The following is a 17,608-nucleotide window of genomic DNA, read 5'->3' as shown; positions in this document are numbered from 1 at the left end:
TCTCAGTCCTTAGCAAAATCTATAAATGAATCTATATACTGACTGGAAATCTTAAATATTTTCTCCTTGAATTTGCTTTTTACTCCTTCCTTGCCATGATTCTAAAACAACTCTCTCTGCTGCAATTTTCTGAGTTTACCTTTTGTTAATGTGAATTTGAAAAAGCAGATTCGTATTTGTTTTGAATTTGCTTTTGCGATATTTCTTTATATATGTGTCTTCCTTTACCATCGCACCTCTTTTCTTTCATACCTAGCTGACTTGAATCACTAAGTTTAAATTCAAATAAAACGTTTCTCGTTAAATCGTAGTGGGGCCTTTGCAAATCCTATTGATTCAAATCACATGTCAAAGCCGTGTCTTGTTTTTGCTAAGGGAGGTCTCAAATCCTTATGTCGCACTTTGTCATTGCCCAAGGAGGATGCAAAACCTTATGTAGCCAATATCCTTAGTCTAAGGATGTCTTGAAATTCTTAAGTCGCTAATATCCTTAGCCTAAGGATCCTTGAAATTCTTGAGTCGCTAATATCCTTAGCTCAAGGAGGTCCGCCAAGACTAAAGTCGTATTTATCCTTTGTCAAGAGAGGTCCGCCAAGGCTAAAGTTGCTAATTTGGCTAGGCAAAGGAAATGACACAAGGCTTAGTTGGTGCTTTGAACAGCCAAAGGAAATTGCAAGCATAATTTGCTCCTTTGGTGACCAAAGGAAGTGGTGATCTGGCCGGTGAAGTGGCATTATCAATGCCTTAGAAACATTTTCTCTCTCCATTGTAAAGTTGGTGGGGCCCAAGCAAAGGCATGGTAGTGGGGGGAGTCGAAGGGAAGGAGGTGAAGGGATGCCGTGGCAAGAAAGGATGAGGGGATGTGGCAAAGAGAAGCTGCGGGGGTAAGGTAGGTGGTAAGAGGGTAGGGATAAGTGACGTGGTGGATAGGGGTTAGGAAAAGGAAGTAAAGGGGTAAGGGTGTGATGAAGAAGGTGTTGGGAAATAGGGAGGCATAAGGGAGGCCGTGGCAAGGAGGGGTATAAGGGGTGTAGGCTAGGATAGGATCGGGGTAGGAGGTAGTAAAGGAGTTGAAGGTGGGTAGTGGAAGGGTAGGCTAAGGGGAGTAAAGGGGTAAAATGAGGGGAGATGGAAGCATGTGTTAAGGGTAGAAAGAGGGAAGTGAAAGGAAGGGTAGATGAAGGATGGGAGAAGGTGAAGTGGAAGGGGTGAATACCAAAGAAGGAAGATTGAGAGGAAAGAAGGTCAAGAGAAGATGGAAGGAAGCGGTAGTGGTAGGAGAGGCTGGATAGAAGTGGGAATGATCGGAGTTTGGGCATCCACTGGCAGTGCTGGGAGAGGCAGGTCAGAGGCTTAGAAGGGCAAGGAAAGTTCTATCAATGCCTTAAGTCGTTGATTCGGGGGGGTCAAAGGAAGTGATTTCAAAATGTGAACTTTGATAACTTAATCATTTCCTTGAGCCCTTTCATGATGATTTGAATTCTACCTCCATTTCCTTATAATTTTGACTCTCCGAAACAAATCTGCCTTAGTCAAATTTCAGCATTTCATTTCCATTAGAGCGAGCAAAGATGTGAATCAGTAATTTCCTAGCCTTCAAAATTGTCTGACCTCACTTAATTTAGAGAGAGAGAGTTGACTTGATTAGCTCTTAACCAACTATACCTCTTACAAATGAAAGGCTAATAGAAAAAGACTAAAACTACCAATGGCTAAGCTAAGACAACTAACCTAGAAAGCGAAAACGTGGGGGTCCCCATTTGCAATGGGGCGATGTGTGAGAACGTCACGACGAGATCCTCTCCATTGTTCAAAGAAGACATAAAGGAAGCTGATTACCGGCCACAAGATCTCAGAATAGTTGATAAGTTGTTTCAGGATGAATATCTGGACTTTCAGAATGTTTACATTAAAGAGCATGAATACCAATTAAGAAGGGATGCAACAGTTAGAGATATGGAAGTCTCCTTCCAGAACTTAGACACTACCAGTTGGGAGAGGATCTCCCCTCTCCTTGGAACATATGAATCATCTAAAGAAAGTAGGGTACAACCTAAGAGCAAGGACAAGAACAAAGGTAAAAAGATAGCTGGAGGGGAGGAACAAGAAGGTGAAGAAGAGGAGCAACAAGATAAAGATGAAGGATAACAAGATGATGAAGAGGAACAATAGGAGGGCGAAGAGGAACAACAAGATGAAGAAGAGAAATACGACAATGATGAAGGAGAAGATTAGGATAGAGATGATGATGAAGATTAAGAGTTATTGGTACTATTACATGTTACTTTTTTTTTGATATTTATATGCCTCATATCTATGTTGTATATATTGGAACCTAATTCAAAATGTACTCAGCTATGTTGGATCTCATGTTTTGTTAAACTGTTATATTTTGGCTTGTCTGGTTGGGCTATAATGAATGATATGCTTGATCACTATTTTTTGTAACTAGACTTTTTCTTTTTGATTAATGCTATTGGTAAATGACCTACAATTTAAAAAAAAAACTTTGGCAAATTAGTAAAATAGCAAAATTGCAAATACGAAATACCAAAGAAACGGGACTCGGACTCGGCGAGGCTGACTCGACTCAAGACTCAGACTCGGGAGTCAAAATTCGGCTTGGACTCAGCTGGACTCGGCAAAGTGAACAACTCAAGAAATTTAGAGATTTTTAAAGATTTAAAACTTGTTTTATGCACCCTTTATTAAATACACCTTAAAGACACAATAACATCATCAAATAGAAGCTAATTTGATTACATACACAAGTATACATCAATCACATAAGCATAAACACAAATTGTAGCTGAAGGAAATAATAAACATAGATATATAAATATTGTCAAATGTATACAATATTTCAAAACTCATGGAATAAAAAATCCATGTCATCATATGATCAAATGAGATGCAAACTCTTCCTTTCCAACTCTTGATGCACCAAATGAAAGTATATGTTGTTATATGGAATTGGAGCCTAATCAGACTCAAAGGTTAAAATTTCCCTACTTTTATTCGGCGCAATTTCCCCCCTAATTTTGTGTTCCCTTGGTGTGCTTCCTGTCGTGATATAGGGCAGGGTCAAGGGGCAGCGCCCCACGAGGCCAAAAGACTTTTATTATTTTATATAGGCGTAGGGTGTTATTTTTCTATTGTTTCTCCTCACAACTCACCTTTCTCCTCCTATTTTGCCAAATGAATGAAATGAAGTTCATAGTAGGCTCAAAGCATAATATAAACCAAAAAAAATCAATTCAAAACATGTTAGAAGTTGTGTTTTTTTTTAACTTAAAGTTACATACCGCCGATCGAGTTTGGGAGTTGGGACTCGTCAAATGCGATGATTTTGGGTGAGTTTGGGTGGGTGCGATTTTGGGCGATTTTTTGACTCAGACTTGTTCGAGTCTAAGTCCTAGCCCACTGGACTCGGTGAGCAGGACTCGACTCGGAAATCGCCCAAACTCGGTGATTTTGGGCAATTCCCGTTTCTCTGCTAAATACTAATATTTCTTGAATACTAAATAAAATCTGACAAATGATATTGTCAAATTGAAGATTTCTATCATATTGAAAATATCATAAAGATGATTACAATGAGTAGCATGAAAATATCATAAAGATGATTACACTGAGTAGCATGATATCAAAATATGTACAAAATGGGGCCCACATTCAATTAAGGATCGGGGACGTTGGATCAGAATTCTTGTGTGTTTTGCCTAGATATTGTCTCCCTTCTCATTTATGAGGTAAATTTTGCAAATAGTCCATTCAAAGCGTTGTTTGTGAAAAACTTAGAACATTTTCTTACATAAAACACCCATGGCGTTTCTATAGTGGTTGTGAAAATTAAGTGACTTTGATACCACTTTCCGCATCCTCAAAGGAGAAGGAAAGCAATATGCAAATTATAGCTTGAATAAAATATGCTAAATTTTTTGTAAAAGATGGATCTTTGTACAATCAATATGGATTTATAATTGCATATGGAGATAAAGCTACACGAGACTGAAAGATCCCCAGCCAATTTTGATACAAATTTTTCTGAATTTTAATGCTGCTGGTTTGAGGTTTTAGGATAGTTTTCAAGTGATTTTGATGCGTTTTAGGATGCCAATGATAGAACAACTCTTGGAATGAAATTATACACCGGATATATAATACTTTGAAATTCAATTTGCGGAAATATAAAGTTCTGATTTTTATTTTCTGAATTCTGATTTCTAAAACAGCAAGGTAGCAACTTTCTAGAATTAATTTAAAACAAGACAAGATCGCATACCAGGAGTCTAGCTTAACTAGGGTAGTGTTATTGAAAATTCTCAAATACATCACAGTACATGAGCATCTAGGGAAGTTCAGTGACTCCAAACAAGTTTATTGGCATCAACCATAATTAAATAAAACAAATATACTGAAACTGCTAAGAATTGTGCCTAGCTTGCTGGCAAGATTATTGAATTAACCAAATTTTCCTCAATGAATCACTGATCTGGTCCACATATGCCTCTTGTAGCCTGAAGTAATTATCAGATTCTTGCTGATAGGTGTGGACAATGGAGATAGGTGCAAATTCAAACCCTTTACTGTGTTGTATGGCTGTTCTAGACAAATTGGGGTTTGTAGGATGGTATAGCCTGCTATGGGAGGGTACGGCTGCTGCAAATGAAGGTATGGCTACCTTCTAAAGTCTCCAAACCCTCTCCAATCTGCAATTAATCCTCTAAAACTGCTGTAACAAGTCTGAACTGAAGCACAATTAAGAATTCTGAATGAATCCCTCCATTCTGTGAACTGGGGTATCATCCAAATCCACCTGTCTTCAAGGAGTTTTCATTCCTCAAAGCTGCTATGCTGCTGAAAATGAGTTGCAGAACACAATTCCCAAAAAGCTGATTGTAAAATGATTGAAAGATGAATGAATTAAGCCTCCTCATGTCTTTTTAACAACTCCAAACCCTAATTCGATTTTAGGGTTGCAAGACTTTATTTAAATAAAGTTTATTAAACTTTATTTCATCCTCTTATTAACTTTATTTTATTCCCTTATGTCTCCCTCAAGATGTACGACCCCCTTAGGCTCCCTTTATTAATAGAATTAAGTTGTCTTTAAAAACAACCTAACTCATGTCTCCTAGGCATCATGGCACAAGGGGGCCCCCTTTATTATAATTCATTATAATATAAAGTGACTTAATTAAATCACTTTAATTTTATTTAAATCAAACTTTAGACAATAATTTATTTAATCCAAATTTATTCATAAATCTGTCACCTAGACTCCAAACTGAAAACTGAATGCTGTCACTTGTCCAAGGATGATGACTAGATGTGGCAATGCACAGTCTCCTCCTAAAAAGTAGGGATGCTCCTAAAAATTAGGAGATTGTCTCAAATTGATGATAAACACTGCTAAGCCACTCTACTATGCTCCTTGGCCCTCCGGTGGTGAAATAGTCAATTGGCAGTCTCCTAAAAAATAGGAAACTGCCCCAGAATGCCCAAAACGTCTCCAATAATCCTTAGAAAGTCACCAAACTCCCAAATGGGCTCCCTATCCACCATGTTAGCCCACGGGAACCCTGATTATAGGCTAACCCATGCTAACAATTGGACTGTCTAAGGAAGGGACATTACAGAGATCCCAAAAGATGACTTTGTATTAGATAGATGTCAAATGGTAAAAATAGATAGCTTAGTGTTTTTTTCTTAATTTATAGTCAAGTTAGAAAGAGAACTCTAATTTCATTATGGTATAATGCTTTACTATAACATAACGTAATATTGTCCATACAAAACTAACACGTAGGCTATAGGCTTAAGCACAAAATAGGTGATAATATACACCTAAAACTATGTTGTGCCTTGGTGCACATCTAATCTTGTGGAGTTTTTGCCTATTTCCAAAGAAATGGAAATAACAGCTGCGCTATTTAGTTTCCTACCGAGGCAAAAGAAATCTGGTAGAAGCAGTACAACAAGAGTTTTTTCACATCACAACTACAAGTGTGCTAGTTTCTTATCAATGTCTTGTATTCTTTATATTTAGTTTATAACGGGAAAAGTTTGCTAGTACTTCTCACAGACAGTAATAATGACATGATGTTTACTACTTCTGCATTTTATATTATATATGCACTATTGTTACTGGCCATTCTTCAATTAATATAGTTCAATAATACGTAGCAAAAAAATCAATTATTTGATCCTTTGGTTCTGAGGTTGCAGTGGAATGACTCTATAGTAATGATTTGCTAACTTATGTTTGTCACAGACTCCTTTGTGGTACATTCTTTGCTCACTTGATTCATGGAGTCCCAGAGATAAAAAAAAAGCAAGTTCAGCTTTTTGTTCTACAAACTATTGCCAGCATCATTTTTTTGCTATCACTGGTGGTATGCTTCCATCTTTAAAATATGATATCTGAAATACTGATTTGAATGTTATAGGTATTGCTAGAAAATTGTTGTTAACAGGTTCCAGTATGACCTTTTGTGTGCAGATTTCACTCAATCTTATTAAATCCAAGCACAGACATATCTGGCACTCTTGTTATCTTTGGACAGGTTAAAGTTAAAACAGGATTCTCATAAAGATTTTATTAGCCCTTTGCATTGACAGTTTCCTTATATTCTTTATTTCATATCTCCTGTATTTAATCATATACACACTGACCAACTATAGGTGAATTGTCTTTCAAAACTTTGCTTGAAAGATGTACTCTTTTAAAATCCAGTAATGGAGTATGCTGAATCAGAAGGTTTTTTTCATTGAACAATGTGTGCAGTATGGCTGGGAGGTCCATGTGGGTTTGGTTTGCTGATGAGCTGCCGCATTGCTCAAGCACATCGACTCTATTATTTGTTTGTCAAGTAAGGCTTTTGCAGCTCTATCTTGTCACAATTTTCTTTTTTCTCTTTGTATAATGGAATAGACGTTGGCCAATTGATATGGAATGACTTTGTTCATTTCGGATTGGAGTTATTGATGGTTATTTTTGATAGGGCAAGGTACATTAACATGTGATTGCAAAGATTTCATTTTTCCTTTTTACCAATTCATTAATTTTCTGGTCACATCTTCTCTTGTTCATTATTAGCTATTTTACATGTGTTTTTTTCCTTCATCATTATTATTCTGATTATGTAGGAGGCGTTTACCACCGATCAAGCCATATCAGCTGGTTCCCTTGATACTTATACCATGGGTTGGTATAGCTGCCCGTATGTTTCTCTCATCATATTATTCATATGTTTTCCTTGTATGATTTAACAATGATTGTTGGAAAGTAACAGTTCTGTTAATATTTTGAAAGCAATTTTCTCTTGCTTAAAAGGGTGTTAAGTCAGTATGTAATTGGTGTTGCTCATCTAGTAAATCCTTGTCATTGTATATAAAAATATCCTGTCAAAGGATCCTGTACATTTCCTTGGAAATTCATCCCAGGATCAGGATCAGGATCAGATTTGTACTTAAGGTACAGGAGGGTGGTGGCGTTTTAGAGGGATCAGGTAGTATAGGTTGTGAGTGGTATTGCCACTGGCTGATGTGTTTGGGGATGTTAAAAGGTTTTACATAAAAAGTGATTTCCTGGCCACAAAAATTTCAGTCAGAGTAGAATACTTCCTCTTTAATTATTTTTAGCACTTAAGTTATTTATTACAATTCTTTATAATCAATACATTGGCAGTTAAAAGGAAGGCCAGTGTATTCAGAATTAAGAATTGAGATGAGTTTCATAAATTATTTTTCCAACATAGTTGATCCCAACAGTAAGGAGTACCATGTAGAAATTGTAGAAAAGAATGTATGATGTGCAAACCTTAACAAGGGACTATATAGCATATTTATCTTGGTTAACAATTTTTTCCCTGTCATTGTGTTATACTATTTGCTGATTTCAGTTCTGTCTGCAAAATACCTTGGGCTTCAATAACTGGACCTCTAAGATCTGACACAATGTATTGTTCTTATTTCAAGAAAAGTCAAGGCTGAAACTCAGGTCCTTGTTCAAGGGGTTTCTAGGGTTGAACCTGTAAAAGCTAAAAAAACAGGATGCCTTTTGGTCTCCCCCCTTGTCGGGCTAAACTTTGACAGAGCTTCCCAAGGTAATCTGGGGAAATCAAGAGCTGGTTGCATGGTAAATAAATCACAGTGGAAATGTTGTTACAGTTGCCTCAAATGGAGGGCACAATTGATGAGGCAGAAGCCATAGCCATAATCCTTGCTATCCAAATGGCAATATGAAAGGGAGCAAGGAAAATCATACTGGAAGTTGTCTCACTAATAATTGTAAATGCATTAACACAAAGAAGATGCCAAAATTGGAAGATTAGAAATATTTTGCACCATGTTTGGTTGTTTCTGAATCAATTTGATGACATAATAAAACTAAATTGTTCCCAAGAGATTAACCTACTTGCCAATCACCTTGCAAATGCCAGAATTGCTGACAAAGGAGAACACAAAATTGCAAATTATTTAAATGAATGGGAAAAGGACTAAGCAAAGCATACGAACAAGTATGGAAATCAAGCTCTCTGATGGTGGAAGGAATTTATGTACAACATGATCATTAAACAAGAAAATCTACTCATACTTTTCCGTGGCTTACACTTCTTTACACCGATATTAGTTATGGTATTATGTAATGTCCCTCCTATGGGTTTTACCTTAATCTACTCCTGATACAACAATTCCAACTTAAGGTGAGAATTGTAATACATTTATAAATATAATTTTATCAAATCTGAATAAATTTCATTATAATATTTAACTTAAGATTCTAAGACTAGTTTGGAAGATAGAACTTAACTTGATAGTTTCCTCTGATTTGTATACTTGAAATATATGCTTCAATGTTATAAGTTGCTGCTGCTCGACTGAGCCTTCAGATTAGGGTAATAATAAAATAGAATCTTCACAAATTATGCTATAGTCCTCCCTTTCAACTTGATCTTCAAATGCTATGAAGTGACTATAAGTCTGCCACATGATTCTCTTCACATTGAAGCTCTTTATATCACCATTGAAACTGCTATAAATCTGGTCACAAGTCTGATACAAAGAGATCACAATCTCTTCCTTATAATCTGCTCATCAAAATCATATACACTTCTAATTAATCTTCTATATAATGCCTTATCTCCTTGGTGTATATATTCCAACCATCTTTCTCTAATACCCCTACAACCCACTCTCCTAAATATATTCTTTTATTTCCATACTCCACCTACTTCCGTTAAGAGTTGCGACTCTTCAATCAATAATCACAGCTCCTTTAAGATATTAAGGCATCACGCCTCTTTGACTAATGATTATTTGTCCTTTCTTTATCGCTTCCGTAGAGATAATAATTGCTGACTTAATCCAAGGTGGCAATAAGGCTTAATTGATGTTGTCTTATCATCAATCTCTTGCCCTTGTGTTAATCGCACCACTTCATGTTAATTACCAACTGCTGTACACATAATCCAGATTGGTTTGTCCATACATAGAAGTATAGCACCCTTTTATTATGAAAATCTCACCATTCCATAATACATAATCAACTAGTCCCTTTATTTAATTGTTATCAATGCAAGGTAATAGATCACTGTATTAGTAGTCTTCATATTGATGTTTCATCACCGCCTAGACATAATTGTTGCTTTTAGTTGACAATGTACCTCTTCATAGAATATCGACTAGTGGATGGTCATCATCGATTTGTAGTAGCTAACATTCTTTAAGCGATATGCTTAATATTATCGATGCCTTGAGGTATTACCAATGATTAACCTTCGTCTTCTCCGTGCTTCTATAAATCATAATAGTTGCTATGATTATTATTAATCTTCTTTCGTGATAAAGATCCTTCTCAAACAAGTTGAGAAATAGCCAGGTGCTTAATCGCTGTATACCGCTGTTTGTTTGTTCTTCATGAAGTCAACTTCTAAAATAATTGTCATTTACCAAGCGCTGGTCGTGGGAGAGTCGGCCTGCCATTTTTCTTTTATCATTATCACTTAACTTTTGTTGTTTGTAACTAGGGTAATATATGGGTTCGGATTGCCTTAAGGCAACATCCGAACCCATTTAGGACTGGGCCCTATCCTAAAGGGTAACGTGCCCCAAGATTAAGCCCAGCCCTATGCTTGCACGCCATCCTAAAACCCCATGCCACAATAACAATATTGGTGCCAAAAAGAAAGGAGGCCGACTTGCAATAATAAAGGTTAAGATGCATATAAATAAAGATACTTTGCAAAGACAAATCAATCATTCATTCAAGCGAATTAGCTCTGCATGAAAAGTGCGAACTTACACTTGGAGGGTGCGAAATTGTCCAGACTTATGCGAACTTGTTCTAGAGGACAAAGGCAATCTTTGGTGCAGACTTGAAGAGCTTAGAAGTGCAGATCTGTCATTTAAGAAGGATTCAGATTTGTCAAGGAAGCTAAGTATTGTACTTGTGTTATTAAGGGAGAATATATAATCTGACCTGTGGGTCTTTAATGCTGGGTTTTTCCTCCTTGGAGGTTTTCCCAGGGTATTTGTGTTTGTCTCTTGTTTACTTCCTCCATCTCTGAGTTTACTAAATTATGAGTTACTAAAATGTTATAAATCTGATTACAATCTAGGGCATAATTAAAGGATATAAATCTGATTACTAATCTAGGGCACAAAAATTACATGGTATCAGAGCTAGGGTGTCTCTAACTTCTGATTTTAGTGAATCATTTGTTGCATATAGCTGCTGTTTGTTTTCAGATTAAAATGTCAGGTTTGAGGGCTGAAGATAGACTTGATGGAGCCCTTGATTTTGCTGCTTGGAAAGTCCGTATTCTATTGATCCTTGAAGAAAATGATCTATTGAAATTCGTAGAAAAAGAAGGGCTGTCCCCTCCAGAAGATGCTGAAGAGCTGAAACAGTTCAAGAAAGACTCCCTCAAGGCTAGGAAGATCATAATTGAGTCTGTCAAGAATCATCTTGTCACTGTCATATCAAAGTTTGTGTCTGCCAGGGAAATGATCAAACACTTGGAAGGGATGCATGAAGTCAACAACCTCAGTAGGGCTCTTGCTCTAAGACATCAGCTTCTTCACATGAAAATGAAAGAAGAAGACTCAATCATAGCCTACTTCATGAAGATCAATGAACTAAAGGACAAGCTAAGTACTCTTGATTGCCAAATCTCGGATAAAGATCTTGTTATGATTGCATTAAATGGTCTACTTGATGAATGGGAACCATTCATTCGTAGCATTGGTGGAAGAGCCAATCGCCCCAACTTTGAGCGTCTTCAATCTGATTGCATCGAAGAGGAATCTCGAATTGAGGTAAGAGGAAAACGCAAGAACTCTCACAAAGATAATCATGTTCTCTTAGCTAAATCTAGGAAAGGTGGACATTGGAAGAAAGAAAAGAGAAGCAAAGATTTTAGATCCTCCTCCTATGATCCAAGGAAGAAGTCAAGAGATTCCTCTCACATTCGTTGCTTCAGATGTGATAAGTATGGTCACTATGCCAAAGATTGTTAGAATGATCCAAAGGAAAGGGAAGTCAATTTAAATGAAGTTGTCGAACAAAGTGATGATTATCTTCTTATCTCTGCTCTATCCAGCAATGTTCCTACGGATAGCGATACGTGGATACTTGATAGTGGTGCCTCCAGACACATCTCAGGTTTTCGTGAGCATCTCTCAGATCTGATTGAAAAGGACACCAACCTTCATGTGGTAATCGGTGATGATGCTCGATACTCGGTAAAAGGTTCTGGTACTACCTCTTTAAAACTAGATTCTGGTATTTCCTTACAACTCTGTGATATTCTCTTTGTACCTGGTATTAAAAGAAATCTTATTTCCATTTCTGCCTTAGAAGATAAGGGTTTGCAAATAACATTTTCTGAAGGGAAAGTACTCGCTTGGTCTAAGAAATCTAATTTCAAAACTGCTCGTATTATTGGAAATAGATGTGATAGTTTATATAAGCTTGCAGCTAATCCAATTCAAGCTCTCATTCATGAGGCCCCTGAATCATGCGAGCTATGGCATAGAAGACTTGGACATCTACACTTTCAAGCTCTTCCCACTCTCGGTAAAATGGTTAAAGGTATGCCTAAACTCAGTTTATCTCATGATGATGCTTGTAAAGGTTGTGCAATGGGTAAGAATGTAAAGAATCCTTTTCATAAAAGCGATAGTAGGGCTAAAGAAAAGTTAGAACTTATTCATTCAGATTTATGTGGTCCTATGTCTGTAGCATCTCCTAGCGGTTTCCTATATTATGTTATCTTCATAGATGATTTCTCTAGGAAAATATGGATCTACTTTCTTAAATCTAAAGAGTCTGAAGAAGTCCTAAACAGATTTAAAGAATTCAAAGCCTTAGTTGAAAATACTACAGGAAATCGAATTAAATGTTTGAGGTCTGACAATGGAGGTGAATACATCTCAGGTAGTTTCTATGACTTTTGTGTTAAAGCAGGAATTAAGAGGGAGTTCTGTGTTCCCTACAATCCTCAACAAAATGGAGTTGCTGAAAGAAAGAACATGACCATTGTTGAAGCTGCAAGAGCCATGATCCATGATCAAGACCTGCAATCTTTTCTATGGGCAGAAGCATCCAAAACAGCAGTCTATATTCAGAATAGATGTCCTCATCGCGCCCTAAAGGATGTGACTCCTGAAGAAGCCTTTATAGAAATCAAACCTGACATCAGCCACCTAAGGATATTCGGGAGCCCGGTGTATGTTCATGTGCCTAAAGAAAAATAAACCAAGTTGGATCCATCTGGAAAGAAAGGCATCTTAGTGGGATACAACGAATCTTCCAAAGCCTTCAGGATCTACATTTCAGGTCAAAGGTATGTTGAGGTAAGTAGAGATGTAACTTTTGAAGAAGATATTGCTTTCAAAAGATCTAAAGGTTCATCATCCAACAATAATGATATGGTGATTGAAAATCAAGATTCAATAGTTGATGCTAACCCTGAGATACAGGAGGAGTCTATTGACCTTCCGGATCAGGAAGTTCAGAATGACCCAGCAAAACCTATGCACTCTACCAATATACCTCAGGATATTGTGGTCTGCAAGAAGAGACCACTTTGGGTTAGAAACACGATTCAAGATGCTGAAGGATTTGCTGCTCCTAGAGGAACCTTTAGAGATAGCAAGAGATTCCAAAATCACGCCAACTACATTTCTATGATGTGTAATATCATTGAGTTTGAACCTCACAATGTCGAAGAAGCTATGTCCCATCATGCTTGGAAATTAGCCATGGATGAAGAGTATGTGTCTATCATCAAGAATGATGTCTGGGACATTGTACCCAGACCCAAAGGTAAGTCTGTTGTTTCCTCTAAATGGTTGTTTAAAATTAAACATAATGCTGATGGTAGTATTGAAAAATATAAAGCTAGGTTTGTAGCTCGTGGTTTTTCTCAAAAGGAAGGAATAGATTACGAAGAAACTTTTGCCCCTGTTGCTAGATATACTTCTATTAGATCTATAATAGCTATTGCTGCAGTCAAAGGTTGGGAGCTGCATCAAATGGATGTAAAGATAGCCTTCCTCAATGGTGTCATTGAGGAGGAAGTCTATATTGAGCAACCAGAAGGTTACGTAATCCATAAAAGAGATTCTCATGTTTGCAGGTTGAAGAAAGCTTTATATGGGCTCAAACAGGCTCCTTGGGCTTGGTATGAAAGAATTGATAAGTACTTACTAAGCTTAGGGTTTCGTAAGAATGATGTTGATGCTAACATTTACCTAAAGGTTTATAATGATGATATGCTTATTTTGGTTTTGTATGTGGATGATTTATTTCTCACTGGTGAAAATAAATTAATTATAAGATGTAAGAAAGAATTAGCCTCAGAATTTGAAATGAAGGATTTAGGTCTAATGCATTACATCCTAGGGTTAGAAGTATGGCAAAAATCCAATGAAATATTTCTAAGTCAAGGAAAATATACTATTGATATTTTGAAAAGATTTAGAATGATGGATTGTAAACCTATGCATACTCCTATGGAATCTAACTTAAAGAAGTTAAGTGTTTCTGCAACTAACTCTGATTTTGCAGATCCATCTGAGTATAGGCAGTTGATTGATTCCTTGATGTACCTAGTCATTACCAGGCCAAATATCTGTTATGCTGTGAATGCCCTCAGTCAGTTCATGAGCTTACCTAAACTTGTTCACCTGGTTGCTGCCAAGCACATTCTAAGATACCTGCGTGGCACGATTGGTTATGGGCTGAAGTGTTCACTTAATACCTCAATCCTCTTGGAAGGCTACTCAGATTCAGATTGGGCAGGAAGTGTCAAGGACACGAAAAGTACTTTAGGTATCTGCTTCAACTTGGGCTCTGCAGTGATCTCTTGGGCATGTAGAAAGAAATCTTCGGTAGCATTAAGCACTGCAGAAGCTGAGTACATTGCCGCATCTGTTGCATCCAGAGAAGCAGTGTGGCTTCGCAAGCTCCTTTTTGGATTATTTGGTCAAGCTAGTGGTCCTACCACCATTCATTGTGATAATCAAAGCTGTATAAAGATATCAGTAAATCTCGTATTCCATGACCGATCCAAACATGTGGAAACACACTATCATTTCATTCGGGACATGGTGCAAAGAGGCGCCATTCATCTAAAGTACATTAGCACGGATGAACAGATTGCGGACATCCTTACCAAACCTTTATCCAGAGTGAAGTTCGAATACTTTAGAGACAGACTTGGTGTTGTGGAAAACGGAACCCTGATTGAGAGGGAGCTCCAATCTCAGTGACTCTATCTGCAGTACTTTGAATCATTCTTTGCTTGTGTGCAAGAATGAATTGTGTCCAATCTATGCTTGTGTGCTAGATGGATAATTGTAATTATGTAAAGACCCACATGTGTATTACACCTTCTATGCTTGTGTACTAGAACCATCCTATGCTTGTGTGCTAGGTGGAAGATGTAATTCTATGCTTGTGTGCTAGGTGGAAGATGTAATTCTATGCTTGTGTGCTAGATGGAACTCTAAAGGTTCAGATTATGTATTCTCTTCTTCCCTAGCTAAGAGGGAGTGTTGTTTGTAACTAGGGTAATATATGGGTTCGGATTGCCTTAAGGCAACATCCGAACCCATTTAGGACTGGGCCCTATCCTAAAGGGTAATGTGCCCCAAGATTAAGCCCAGCCCTATGCTTGCATGCCATCCTAAAACCCCACGCCACAATAACAATATTGGCGCCTAAAAGAAAGGAGGCTGACTTGCAATAATAAAGGTTAAGATGCATATAAATAAAGATACTTTGCAAAGACAAATCAATCATTCATTCAAGCGAAGTAGCTCTGCATGAAAAGTGCGAACTTACACTTGGAGGTTGTGGAATTGTCCAGACTTATGCGAACTTGATCTAGAGGACAAAGGCAATCTTTGGTGCAGACTTGAAGAGCTTAGAAGTGCAGATCTGTCATTCAAGAAGGATTCAGATTTGTCAAGGAAGCTAAGTATTGTACTTGTGTTATTAAGGGAGAATATATAATCTGACCCGTGGGTCTTTAATGCTGGGTTTTTCCTCCTTGGAGGTTTTCCTAGGGTATTTGTGTTTGTCTCTTGTTTACTTCCTCCATCTCTGAGTTTACTGAATTATGAGTTACTAAAATGTTATAAATCTGATTACAATCTAGGGCATAATTAAAGGATATAAATCTGATTACTAATCTAGGGCACAAAAATTACAACTTTGTCTTGGATTGTAGCTCTTCTTTAAACATTATTGCTGCATCTATTAATCCATCATTGTTGCTTATTAATCCTTAGCAATTCATTTACTTGCGCTATTATCACTTAGTTATATTAGCTGTTTATTATCCATATAGTCTGATCGCTGTTAGTGAATGCTTGTACATGATCGATCTGTTAGTAATCACTGCGCATTAACATGACCTCAATGCTTTGTTTGTCTCTGCTTGTCTTGTAATATCAATATTGACCATTAATCTTGTGATCGTTGCATTGGTTGTTTGAACTTTGTTTAATATAAACAAATCTTTTTAACTTGTCTTTGATACATTTGGTTTATCAGTATGAGTCGGCTTTGTCATAGAACGATTTATCATATTACTGCTTTGTCTTTCTTCAAAGAAGTCGCTGTTATAAAACTTATTACATTAACACCATATACATGTTATTAAGTCACTTCTCATTTTACCATTGTTATTAATGAACCTTTTGATTCATTTTGCAATTTTGTCCCTTTTAGAGACTTCACAAAATTGAAGAAGTACTAACGATGTAAGGTCCAAATTTGGGGACATTACGTATTAATAGCTATAGCATTTGGGTCCTAGAAGACAAGTGGTCTCACATACTTGCTGCAATGATATAACAGAGTGAAGCCTTGACTTAATACAATAATCCTACCTTCTACACTCTGAATGGAGATCCTCTCCTTTCTTCTTTCCTTGCAAAGGGCGATGGCCTTCTATGGGCCAATTCACAACAGTAGACTTCATATAGTTTTCAACATGAATTACTCACAAATCATGAATGTGATTAGGGAAATAATTGGAATAGATTACATGGAGATTGGCATGTGAAGCAATGCTAACTTCAAGATAACTTCATATTACTTTTTGAATATTTTATGGCTCATGGGCTCGATAGAGGCATTAGCGAAAATTGGTGAAAGATTTGTGGAGGAACAATTTAGATTGGGTTTGGATGAGGCGGCATCCAAAGAATGGCATTTCCCTCAAGATATGCTACCGGCAAGTATAGTGGATTTCAGAAGGGTGGTGTCCATGGTGATTGTAGCTGAGTTGGGAACAAGAATAATGAGAATAATGCATAATTTATAGGCAATTTGGGAAATGTTGGAGACTAGAGACTTGGAGACTGCTATAAATAGGGAAAGTGACTTGCATATGGAATTTAGCACTCCTATGTTTTCAAAAAATCTGTTTGCTGATCAGCCCTGGCATGAGCAAGCTCTGAATTCAACACTTTTTCTTCAGGGCTTATGGTTGACGATGGAATATAGGGTCTACAAAGCCATGTATTAGTAGAAAGTATTGGTTGTTTAAGCTGTTTTCTTGTGTTTGAATTCTCTAGGCATGCAATCAAGAACAAATAGGATTATCAATGTAATTTGATAAACTCATATGCAGGTTAGCCATAAATGATCTTCCTTAGGCAACGTGGCCATTTTTGAATACAAGGGTAGGGGTCACATCCCCTCTTACATTTCCAAAAAAAGGTTGAAACTCAGATTGAGACTTTCATTGAAGAGTTAGTTGTTAGCAATCAAATCATTGTTTTATAATTGCTTCAGAATTGTTTTGTTATTACTCTTTTTGGGAATACATGTTCTCATATTACTCTAGAAAACAACACAAGAACATTATAGAGCACATGAATTAGCATGTGGCCTCAATATTGGCTTTTATCTTGCAACATAGGAAAGTATGTTCAATACATGTTTAATCAGCATATTCAAGAGAGTTTAAACCTTGCATAAATATGTCCATTCCAGCTGAAACTTGAGTAGGAAGATCAACTTTGAAGGCTGTTGAATCTCCTTCATAAAAGTTGGAAGCGTCACCCTTTAAATTTACTTTTC

At 37.0% G+C, this 17,608-nt stretch overlaps 1 protein-coding gene across 4 annotated transcripts in view; it reads left to right on the top strand.

Moving 5' to 3' along the window:
- LOC131029883 (regulator of G-protein signaling 1) overlaps positions 1 to 17,608 on the top strand; it is a 76,782-nt gene that overhangs the window by 13,308 nt on the left and 45,866 nt on the right. For 3 of the 4 annotated variants that reach the window (XM_057960537.2, XM_057960534.2, XM_057960535.2), the window contains exons 2-5: positions 6,278 to 6,398; positions 6,506 to 6,569; positions 6,791 to 6,875; positions 7,153 to 7,226. In XM_057960537.2, the coding sequence (XP_057816520.2) occupies positions 6,278 to 6,398; positions 6,506 to 6,569; positions 6,791 to 6,875; positions 7,153 to 7,226 (344 nt within the window). Of the gene's footprint in view, positions 1 to 6,277; positions 6,399 to 6,505; positions 6,570 to 6,790; positions 6,876 to 7,152; positions 7,227 to 17,608 lie in introns of those variants that run through there. The other variant, XM_057960538.2, reaches the window with a different exon arrangement.

Source organism: Cryptomeria japonica, chromosome 3 (genome assembly GCF_030272615.1).
Source record: "Cryptomeria japonica chromosome 3, Sugi_1.0, whole genome shotgun sequence".
NCBI classification, from domain to species: domain Eukaryota; kingdom Viridiplantae; phylum Streptophyta; class Pinopsida; order Cupressales; family Cupressaceae; genus Cryptomeria; species Cryptomeria japonica.
Note: the sequence above shows the minus strand (reverse complement) of the source record. Positions and strands in the feature narration are given on the sequence as shown.